The sequence below is a fragment of the Argiope bruennichi genome, chromosome 7 (assembly GCF_947563725.1).
Source record: "Argiope bruennichi chromosome 7, qqArgBrue1.1, whole genome shotgun sequence".
Taxonomy (NCBI): Eukaryota; Metazoa; Arthropoda; class Arachnida; order Araneae; family Araneidae; genus Argiope; species Argiope bruennichi.
The window spans coordinates 69,789,289-69,801,499 of NC_079157.1; the positions used below are offsets into that span (position 1 = coordinate 69,789,289).

The 12,211-nt window shown below is 31.3% G+C and overlaps 1 protein-coding gene across 3 annotated transcripts in view; it reads right to left on the bottom strand.

Moving 5' to 3' along the window:
* LOC129975678 (neurexin-1-like) overlaps positions 1 to 12,211 on the bottom strand; it is a 373,471-nt gene that overhangs the window by 70,306 nt on the left and 290,954 nt on the right. For all 3 annotated transcript variants that reach the window (XM_056088803.1, XM_056088801.1, XM_056088802.1), the window contains exons 6-7: positions 9,622 to 9,648; positions 5,381 to 5,548 (exon numbers count right to left, since the gene is read on the bottom strand). In XM_056088803.1, the coding sequence (XP_055944778.1) occupies positions 5,381 to 5,548; positions 9,622 to 9,648 (195 nt within the window). The remainder of the gene's footprint in view (positions 1 to 5,380; positions 5,549 to 9,621; positions 9,649 to 12,211) is intronic.

The following is a 12,211-nucleotide window of genomic DNA, read 5'->3' on the forward strand; positions in this document are numbered from 1 at the left end:
TAACATCTATAGCGTAGACACCTATCAAATATTGAACCAAATACAATGAGAGGTTAACAGTCTGTCGGTCTGTACTTTCAGAAACATGTAAACATGACAACGTAAAAAACGTATTGGTTGATATATATGAAATTTGGTATGAGATTTTGAGACTTTAAAAATAGAAGTGATACATTTTTGTTCAATTGGTTGGGAAGTCTGACGCGTGTGAAATCCAAATTCGATTTTTGGATATTTTTGACCTCATACCAGGCATTAAACGCAAAAAAAATTAGCCAAAGATTATATGATAGATTCAGTAAAAATGTTAAATTTATGCCAAAGGTTAATATTTCATAACTATTGTACGTCAATGCCATGAAAGATGTTCGATATGCTTAACATCTTTATATTAGAGTATAGGAGAAAGTTTTAAGGAGAAAGCTCCAACTAGGTTTTAAGCAAAAAGTCTCATGCCTATGGAAAAGGACAGATACCCGACAGCCGTCTTTGAATCACTTAAATAATAATAATAATTATCAGTAGCTACATTATTATTGGGTACTTTATATGATAAAACCTTGCATCGAATACCCTTTCACGCTGCAAGATCCACACCATAATAAATAATATTCATAAATACCAAAAACTCTTTAAAACTACACAATAGCTGAGACCAAAATGCCACTTGCCAAAATCAGCCGAAATAATTCTTTCAAAAGTGCTCAAAAATCCCTCAAAAGTGCTACAGATTTCTGACTCTGCAGTGTTTGTTTATATGCTTATACATGTCATACAGATGTTCACAGCCGGCGTCCTGGCATAGGGGTAGCGCATCTTCCCCGTGATCTGGGCGTCCCGAGTTCGAATTCCGGTTCGGGCATGGTTGTTCTTCATTTGTGCTCTATCTGTGAGGTGTGTGAAAATGCCCCCCCCCCCCTGTAAAAAGCTGTTGTGCAAGCGAATGTGTGTGTGCCATATTCATATGAGCTAGAAATCAGACTTCTGCCCTCGGGTGATCAGGGGTCTTTACCTTCAGAAGCTACTACACCCTCTTTCCGTGGTAACGCGGACACGACATCATCATCATCATCATAGATGTTCACAATGTAATTTATCATTTTTTTTCCTTTTTAGTTAGTAATCTCATTTCCCTGTAAGCTCAACCCAGAGTCACCATTTGTTTAAGTATTCTTGTCCATTTAGGTATTACTTCACCAAAAATTGAATACAGTCGTGTAGGATTTAACATCGATAGGATTCTCTCTGGAGATCCCTTTTCTATTTCTTTATTTCTTTTAAGTTTTTTTTATTTCTTTTTTTCTCTTCCTTCTATCTTGTGCTCATCCAACTGGTTAGATAACTTAGTGCTTTAGAGCTGGTTAGATAACTTAGTGCTGGTTAGATAATTTAGTGCTATATGATAAAACCACCCACACGGTTAGGTACTACATCTAAAGCAACTGCAATTTTAAAATCTGAAAAATTCTTGCCTGTAGTTTCATCTATAATTAAACAATATTTTTCTTTTTGTGTTTAATTCCTTCGTACTTAGAAAGTATTGAAAGCAATTGTGCAGTCTCTAGTGGCCAGATTTTGTTTGAAATTTGACACAGATATTTAGTTTTGGCATAAAGGATATAGAATAAATAGCATTTTCGTACCACATTGTGGTTTTGAGGTATCATATGCACATACCAAAAAAGAAACAAATGAGCATAAAGTCTACCTTTTGCCATATTTCGAGGGAAAAAATTAAATATAGATCCACCACTTTGATGTAAAGTTCATTTAATAACATTTATATAACTAATTTGTTGAATTTTTATGTTATCAAAATCACTGGTAAGCGAAAAGATAGGCCGCAAATCATATACTCTTTTAATGGATCAAGTACAGAATTTGATAAAAAAAATCTACAGTTTGAATGAAAAGATTGCTTAGTAAAATTCATTCGTCTCGCAGTTCTTTGCGCTTTTGTGCCATCATGTACAGACAGGGTTTTAAAAAACGCTTTTTGCGTTTTAAATTTAAACATAAGCATAACTAAACATATTAAGTTTCAAAAATGTTTAACAAAGTTTTTTTCCCTTTAGGATGATGTAAGGTGTATCAGAGGTAATTGCAATTGTCAACAAATCTGATCGGCTTTTGGCGAATCTGACTCGGTTCAAATATCAGTGATTTTCATTTTCCTGAGTTGTTACATTTTTGATAATCGAATTTATATGCATGCAAAAGAACATACAGAGGCGAGTTGTCTTTGGGAGATTTGGTTCCAAATAGGAAACATACCTACACTTTAGACGTTAAATATCTATCACGTCCCGAATTCGATTGAGGACCACGGTTTTGGCGTGTAAATCGCACTCCAAATTTCATCTAAGTGACTCATTCTGGTTACAATTTATTGTGCTTGCACAGACAGACAAAGCCTCGAACATTTTCTTTTCTTAATTTGAGAAAGTTTAAAACTTTGTATACATCGTATAATACGAGGAAGTAAAATAAAACTCTCACAACAATTGTCCATCAATAAAAATATCTTTATCCTCGTGTTTATTCTCCTAACTTTTATGCTCTCACCTCGTAAAATCAAGTAGGCTTTGTTGTTTTTATGTTCCCGATCCCTTCACGAGAGTCCCCCGGAAAAGAGGCACACTCATGCGAAAAGAAATCCACTTTGGAGTATTTCGCCGGGAAATAAAGTGTTACGCCGCACACCCTTGCACCGGAAGAATGAAATAAAATTTCTCGGGAGCAGAGAGAAACAGATGGGTACGAAATGTGAAGTGGGGGGCATTGATTCGGCAAAGCCAATACCTTTTCTTTTCAGTATTTTAAGTTCTGAGCGGTTTTCTTTTCTCGGGTTGGTTTTGTTTTCCAAATCTTGCGAGAAAACGAAAGAGTGGATTTACTCTGAAAGAGAAGCTGAGGTTTTTTTGTAGACTCTCTTTTTTTTTCAGTGATGCTACTACAACTACTTTCTAGTGTACAACGATAAAGTACTGGGATTGTTATATTATTCAAGAAAAATCAGAGGAAACATTCTCCCCTCGAATTTCTTGTGCATTGACACAATATACAGGGTTTCTTAACATGGTAAAAAAACACACCCGAAGATAGAATTTAGTTGTGAATATGTGTTTCTGTGTTTGTGGGGTGTGTGTAGGGTCCAAACATTTGGCTGAAACGTTGATACAAATATATAATGCAAATGGCAGGATCGTATGCCTAATTACATTTATCAAAGTACCGTAATCGTCACAAATTCGATTTCGACTAATCTCCATGTTTCAAATCTTCCTAGGTCCACAAAACACATTTTTGGGATTGTGTATGCATATTTGTATGCTCATAAATACCTCAAAAATGCTTTAAATAGACCGATAAAATGTGGTATTTGGTCTTCAAATTTGTTTATTTCTGCCAAATGGAGAATAAAAATCCATTCAGAGGAAATTCTTCTGTTCAGCTGTCGGAATATAAGCCAACACGATAACTACAAAATGGAGTGAGTTAAGTAGATAAAATTTGTCCTGGATTTGTCATAATATTAAAGAAAAATCAGCAAGAACATTCTCCCCTAGAATTTCTTGTATATTAACATAATATACCGGGTTTTGTACTCCTTAATATAGTAAAGAAAACCGAAGATGGAATTTCTGTGTGTGTGTGGGGGGGGGGGGGGGAGGGATTCCTTCTATTTGGTCCAAATTTTGATTTAAATCTATAATGTTGTTGTGTTTGACTTATGGCACTTTACAACCCCGCTGGCACGTTATCCGCCTGCGATTTAAGCAGAGCGAGTATCTCTTGTTTTTTCAGTAGCGCCAACTAGAGCCAAGAGTACGACTTAGCTACTTCATAGGTCACATTCGCTTGCAAAACCCCTTTTTACTGGGTTCACACACTTTACATTCACACACCTCACAGATAGAACACAGAAGAAGAAGAATTACCATGCCCGAACCCGGGACGCCTAGATCAAGGGGAAGGCTCGCTACCCCTATGCCAGGACGCCGGCAAATCTATAATGTAAATGACTGGATCATAAGCCTCATTTCATTTGTTTAAGAACCGTTATCGTCAAAAAATTCGAACTCGAGATTTTCGAACTCCAAATCGAGTGTGTGTGTGTGGGGGGGGGGGGGTACTCTTTGGCTCAACCTTTGACACAAATCTACAATGTAGATGGCAGGATTGTATGTTCGTTACGACAATGTCTGTCCGTTTGTGACAAAGATAAGTAAAGAAGCCCGGTTGATTTAAATGGTTAAAACGGTCCTTATACGAAATTTTTAGATTTCAATTACATTTTGAGCAAAGTCTTCTCAGATGATGTCCGTCTGTCCAACTGTTCGAATATGAGTTAACACGATAAGTACAGAAACGAAGAGAGCTAAATCGACAAAATTCGATTCGCAGAATTAACATCTATAGTCTAGACATCTCTCAAATTTTGTGCAAAATCCAACAAGGGGTTGGCTGTTTGTGGTCTGTACTTTCAAAAATATGTATATGCGATAGTTCCAAAACGTAATTACTTGAGTATATAATATTTGGTATGGAATTTTGCTATTACAAGTGTAATTTTGTGTCAAGTCTTAGTTTCAGTAGGTTGGATTTGGAGATCATTTGTCGACATATTGAAACTAAAATTAGTCACAGAGTAAGCAATAAGATCGCATACCAAATTTTATTAATCAATGTAGCAGGTTTTTTTTGAATTATAGCACTTACATACACGAAAATGTAAAGATCAGCTGAAGACGAATACTTTGATGGATTCTATTCAAAATTTAATACAAGTCTATATTTTAGCTGCTATAACCGAATTTATTCATCCGGCCTTTTGTATTTTGCAAATATCGTTTTCATTTGTAATAGTACAACCATTCAGACAGACTTCCTGACAATGGATATTGTAGTGAATATCTTATAAGCCAGTTAACAACTACGCTGCATGAGCAATTGCTTTTGTATTGTGGTGGAGGGACTACGCTGCACGAGCAATTGCTTTTGTATTGTGGTCATGTTACTGAGCTACGAACCACAAGGTCCCAGGTTCTATCCTCGCTCATACCAATTCGCCACAATATCACTGAAAATTTGACAGAAATCTACAAATTTAGTGTAAGGATTTGTATACCATTCCATTATTATTTGAAAACCAAATTCTTTAGTTTAAATTTTTTTGAGTAATCATATTCACAGACAGAAAAACATAATTCAAAAAATGTATTTTTCAAAAATAGGGAGGTCAGAAACGCAAAAATTCGATATAATCCTCCAAATCGAATTATTTTAACATTTACAAAGCTTTCTGTTTGTATATTTTATATGCAAAAAAGTAAAGAATAAATTCATGGAATACAGAGTGAATCATTTCTTCACATACCTTCCGGACGCATCCGATGAAATTGTTTCGAACCCTGGAAGCCGGCAACAACTGCGCAGCCGTTGTAGGGGCCAGTCCACCCACGTAGATGACACTGCTGGACAGCATCGAGAAAGAACCAGCCGTCGATCCCCTTTCAGTATACACGCCATCGATAGTAACAGACAGCTGGAAAGAAATAACAGTGCTATGTATCAAATTATTAGATAAGGAAACAGAAAAACGTATCTTTATTTATAATGCCTACAATACAACCAGACGCTGAAGGCTATGCTAAGCTAGATCGGTAAATAAGGCTTATAGATACTTCTTTATATTTTGATGACATTAGTGTATTTGAAACAGAGTTAAGAAATCGGAAAAGCTTCATTTTAAAACACGAGGGTTTAGGATGTGTTGAGGATATCAACACAAATATAATTCGGACAGGTATGAATTGGTACAGCAATGGATGAATCTGTTATAAGCGATACGTAGTTTCGTCAGAATGATTCAGCGTAACTTAACTAATAATTAGGTTTCTAAATAGAAATAGTTTTTTTTCTGATATCTTTAGATACTATTAATATAATGTTAATGTATCTTTATAATTCATATTAATCTCAATTAATTTGAAATCAAAAAATTACAAACAGTGTTATTTTTACTTGTAAGTTGTTTTTGTTACTTAAATAGGGCCGAAATTTATAGTTTATATTCATTTTATTGATAAATGAAGCAAAAAGATGCAAAATTGTTTTTAGGTTCCTCATCTACTCAATGTCGTATCTTCGCTAAAGAGAATTGTGACATGCCTGGAATAGATTTTGAGCCCCTCTCCATCATGATTGTTTTCTCCCCTCCCCCCCCCACACACACATAAAAAACTACTATTCTTCTCAATCATCATCTTAAGAAAACAATCTATTAAAACCCATAATTTACTCGAGGACAGTTCTGCTGTAATGGGAATAACAGACAAATGGGAATAAAGTGAATTCATAACTTTATTATACAATTTGTGTATACTGCACGTCGTCTATTTATTAAAACGATTTATTTATATAATAAAATTATTATTTTTAAAAACTTTTAAATCATAATTATTATTTCTTAATTTTGTTACAATTATTTGCTTTTGATTTATTTCTTATGCAATATTTATTAAAACTTAAACATTAAAAATACATCTTAATTGACATTTTAAATTTAAAAAAAATGGATTTTTTTCTTTTTGTAGGATATTATTTGATTATTTTTATTTGATTATTTCAATTTGCACAGACAACTGGTGATAAAATTTGAAAGTTTGTGTATTTAGTACAAAGTTCATCCACCAGTTGCTTATTTTAGTTTGTTGCTGTTTGAAATAAATACTTATTGCGCTGAATAAAACGATTTCTGATTTTATCCCTGAAAAGAAATTTGTAGATAAATCACTTTTTATCTAATAACGTTTCTTGACACAGTTAATAAATGATATTGATACATACGATAGATAGACTTATAATCTTATTTTGTGGAAACCGATCTTTTTCTATTCCAAACCAAAATTGAGTTACAGAATTTTGAATGTGAAACCATATCTTTGACCATAACGATGTATTGTTCTTTCGAGCAAGTCAGAGGCACAATACATTTTATTTAGAGCAAACTAGGGATGCTTGATATAAGATAAAGAATCATTAAAATGAAGAAGATTTAATCATAAGAAGATTAAGAATCATAAGATTTTGTGAGACAATTGGTAATTTGTTTATGACAATTCTGTTTGTTCTTTAGTCATAGTCTATCGTAAGAGATTTCAATTTCAATCTGAAAAACTATTGTGGTAGTAAGTAAATATGTTTTGGGAGTCTAAAGTAAATTCACCGTTTCTCATTTCTCAGAGGATTGAAAGAATGACGAATTAACAATATTTTTTATGAGTTTTAAGCCTACTTCAATTTATAACTTGGTGTGTGAAATTGTGCGTTATTATAAATGGTTTAATCTTTACAAAATTGAAACAATTCAAATTTAAATTAATCATTTAATTAATTTAAAGTAATACACTTGAAATTTAACTATCCTAGTAAATTAAAGTAGTTCAAGAATATTACTAGTACTAGTAGTATACTTGAACCTAACAAAAAATTTCACACATTTATATAGGTAAGCAATTTTTGATATTTATTGTTACTACTTTAGAAATGCGTTTGACTTATGGATTTGCCATAGTAAATAAAGAAAAAAAACCCTAGATTACAAATAATTGCAAGGAAACAGTAGCTACGAATGTAATGCTAATTTTCTGAAAAAATATGAATTCCAAAAGTAATGATAAATTTTTTTTTTCTAATTATAAGATTCAGTAAAGATTTTCCTTATTCTTTAAATAGTCGAATAATGAATACATTTTAAAAGAAACCAATCTTTTAAAAACTATAAAACTTTGTTCTCATGAATAAAAGCAAGTATATTAATCAAAAATATTTATTTTTTTGTTTTATGTAATTATAAATCATTTTCTGATTTATTTTTGTTCTCCTAAGTTCAAGTTAAAGAGCAACATTATACTAAACCACGAACCCCCCTTCTAAAATTTAAAAAATAATTAAAAATATTAAAATTGAAAATTTTGGTCTTTTAAATATGTAATAAATAAAAAACTAACATAAGTTAAAGTAAGCTTTCGCAATAGAATTACAAATCTCTAAGTGAAATCAATAAAAAATTGACACCGAAAATGAAACAAAGATACAATATTCTTTCCTATTCATTTTATGACCCAATTTCGTTTCATATGAATTCTCAGATAAATTGAATTTTCATTAAAGTCCCATTAAATTAGAAAAATTCGATGTCTTCATGTTAACGATTGAAATTTGCCGATTAATTTTCAATAATAGTATTGATACGATTAAACTTGCCTTGGTGTTCTAACTTCCATTTAGTTTTTAATTTTAAATATCTTGCCAGTTCTCCAATCTTGAATTATAGCATGCTATGAAACAAGTAATATATAAAAATTTTAAATTCAATTCCTACTTAGCTCAACAAAGAAAAATTTTATTTTAGTTACTTTTTATTAAATAATTATCAAAAAAATATTGATTTTCGCAAGAATTGAACTCGCATTCTTCACCTTCACTTGAAAAATACTGAAATTCTTGCATTTTACCGATTGAGCTACTGCCTGTTAATTTCAATTTTCGTTACAAACTGCTAAAACTCTAAAGTATTAAAAATTAATTAAATTTAATTAATGTATTGATATTTGAAAAAACTGTATTAACATCAAGTGTCATCCAGTACAAGTTTTAAAAAATGTTTCTGAACTTGAGTGGAGTGGATGAATAAAAAGTATTTTATTAACGATTGAAAATTTGAACAAGGTATATAAGTAAATATGTATAGGGAGAGTGTGAATTAATAGTAGGAATTGAAGAAATTACTATCAAACTCGCTAAAATAAGTGCCAATAAAAAATATTTCTTCTATATATTTTTGACTAATAATTGTCGAGTTAGCATAAGCATAAAAAAAGTACGTAACGACATATAAATAAAATACAAAAATAGCAACTACCAAGTAAAACATGCATTTCTGTGAAAACTCTTTTTTTATTAAATGAGCATTTTATTGATTTTGAGTATTGCCAGCAGACAAAATAATAATAATAAAAAATGACAAAAAAAAATGTTACAAACAATAGCAACAAAATTTTACAAAACCTTGAAATGTAAATAAAAAAGAAATGTAAAAAAGTATTGCAATTTTACCATTTCAACCACAATAAAAAAAACCAACGAAAAAAATGGCAAAAAATACAATTAAAAATAAATTATCGATAAAACGGAGCATAGATAATAACAATAAAACAAAACCATTTAATATTTATTCAAAATAAAAAAAAGTATCGAAATTCAATTTACTCAGCCATTTGAGAAATAAAATATATAAAAAAGAATAATATATAAATATCTTATTACAATAAAAAAATAAGCAGTTGAAAACGTAATCATCCATTCAAAAAAACGAAAAATACTAAGCTCGCTTCGAAAAGTTTCATTACGCTTCAGTTAAGAGTTTTGAAATCATTTAAATAAAGAGATACTTCCATTTTTAAAAGTAAAGATCCATGATTCATATATTTTTTTTTCTTAATGAATGATTAATTACACATTCAGAGTTGAAATTTTGCGGAATTGGATTTATGCATGCAGAATTGAAATTGCAAAAAATCTAATAAAAAACAACAACAATAAAAAAATACTTACATGGCAAAATCCTGTTGCTCTAGTGATCTGCAAAATAAAGAAAAAACAATTATTAATTCATGTTTGGAAAGTAAAATTTTAGACACAAAACTGAACGAAGTTAAAGATAAACAAAGATTAGAATAATTATTTTAAATTCAACTATATGGATTATTTTAAGTGAGAAAAAAAACTGCGAATATATTTATTTTTCTTAATATGTTCAAACAATGATATTTCGGTATATTGCTAGCCGTTTACTTTTGGCGAAAAGCTGTTGGAATATATATCAATAAAATATATCAGGAAAAATATCAGGAATATGCAATATCAGGAAAAATAATTCATCTTGACAACCTGAAAGGCAATGGTAGATTACTTTACATCTAAATTACTATTTGGAAACAAAAATTATTAATGATATTAACAGCCAAAATTAGGGCTTGAAAATCACTTTTAAGCCTCTAACTTCTAAGATATTGCAGTGCAGTTACACGCACGCACGCAAGCACACACGAACACGCACTTTTTTGAACAAAGGATGGTTTTAGATTCTAGGGACCATGATAGGTGAAGATCTGAAGAAAGTTTCCCGAAAACTCGTCATGAGAACCATTGCAATAGGTAATTTTCCTATAGGAATCTACCTAAATGCCTAACAATTAAATTTGTATTACTAAAAAGATAATTCTTGAACTTAAAATTGTTGCACCTATGAAATTTGTGCCATAATATTTTTTGGAAATCGTAGTGTAACAAAAAAACTTTTGGTCGATTTTTAAATAATTAATATTTAAATGTTTTTTCAGAAATACAGATTTCCACCTTCCAAATGTGTCAAATTTGGCAGCACTAGAACGGTCAATCAGTTGGCCATGTTAATGGTCTTAGATCGCACGCTAAATTCCCGTGGAAGATCAACATTTCGTAACTATTACTTTCCAGTCCTAAATAATGAATTGCCGGCCATACGCAAGGTTCATAATTTCATTTAGGGAAAGGAAGATAACATTTTTATTATAGAGTATGCGAGTAAGTTTTGTTGAGACCACTTCCATCAGTTAATTATAAGGAGCATAAAAGAGATTTTTCGCCTCAAAAGTTTTCAAAATCATATATCTGATAATGGCTTTATATTCCAGACATTTACACACACAAAAAAATAATTTTCCCATTATCTCCCAAATTCCATTTATAAGAGAAGACGACGCAAGAGTCAGTTTCCAATTTTGCAATCCTCAATACAAAGTGCGAGAGATGACTAATGGAAATACATCTTTTCAATTAAGTGATTGTTTCTTTGGCGTCTAAAGTACAGCATTCGCCATATCAATTTCTGGCGAGCAGAAATTCTGTCTGTCAGCTCCTATACGGAGAGACAGACGACGGGAGAATGCATATTTATTGACGTGAACGTGCTTAAAGTTAATGAAAATCGCCACTTTTCCTGAAATCATTTCCTTCGAACTTTCGAAATATTCTTAGACAAACATGACTGTTTCCCCAATAGTTCCTCGTACGTCCTTCAGCGAGTATTTTGCATGAATAAAAGATGGGCGTTGTTTGGACCGAAGATAGTATTAAAATCCCGAAAGGGATCTACTTGAAATCAAATTAAATTTTTCTTCTTCTAGCTCTTGAATATTTATTTCGAAGAATGCATTATCGAGTTGAGAGTTAATTTTCTGATTCGTCGAAATCTTGAGTATTCGGAGACTCAATGATTTGGTGATGAAAAAAGTGTTTGTTACTTAATGTTGCAGATGAGACATCTTTATTTATTTCCCCCCCTTCAAATTAGAGCATTACAAAAAATAAATTCTCCAAAATCAAATTTATTGAAATCGATTGTGCGCTAGTTATTGAAATTGTGCGTTTTTAAAACATTTTCAAATTTTATTACTTATCATCTCTACAAATAATAAAGGAAAATATGTGTGTTTGATCTAGGTTATTATATTTGACCCAAATGCCCTAAAAATGGTGGAAGTGCATACGTGGGAGCGATTTTTTTTAAATCTTCATTAGAATTTTTAAAAAACTAAGCAGGGCTTTATTTAGTAATTTATTAATAAATATTAAATTTTAATGAATAATTCCATAACGATTATTTTTGGATCATGTTTGTTTTTTCATATTGTTTTTTTTTTTTAATATGGCAATTAAATTGCCGTGCAATTTTTCTTCTTCAATTTTAACAGGTTTTGAAAAATATTTTTATGCATTATTTCAACATTCAAATTTCTTACATTGTTTCACCAAATATTTAATTATGAAAATTTCTTCCATTGGTGGAAGAAAGAAAGTTCCTAGTTTTCACGAGGAATCTTATTCCTAGGTTTCTTATTCTCAGTTTACACGAGGAATAAGAAAGTGAAATTACAGTATCTCGAAAGACAATGTGCAATTAGAAGATATTTTAAATAAATTTATAATGTGGATTTCATAAGAAAGATATATTGTTACAAATCTGTAATTTTGCTACCCGGAACGAAGATTGTCATCATGGAAAAAACCGTTGCAAGATCTGTTCTTTGCGTGCTGAGCGGGTGCCGCGTCAATGACCTGAGAGCTTGGCGACGAATTTGGCGAGTTTAGCGACTAAATGGAT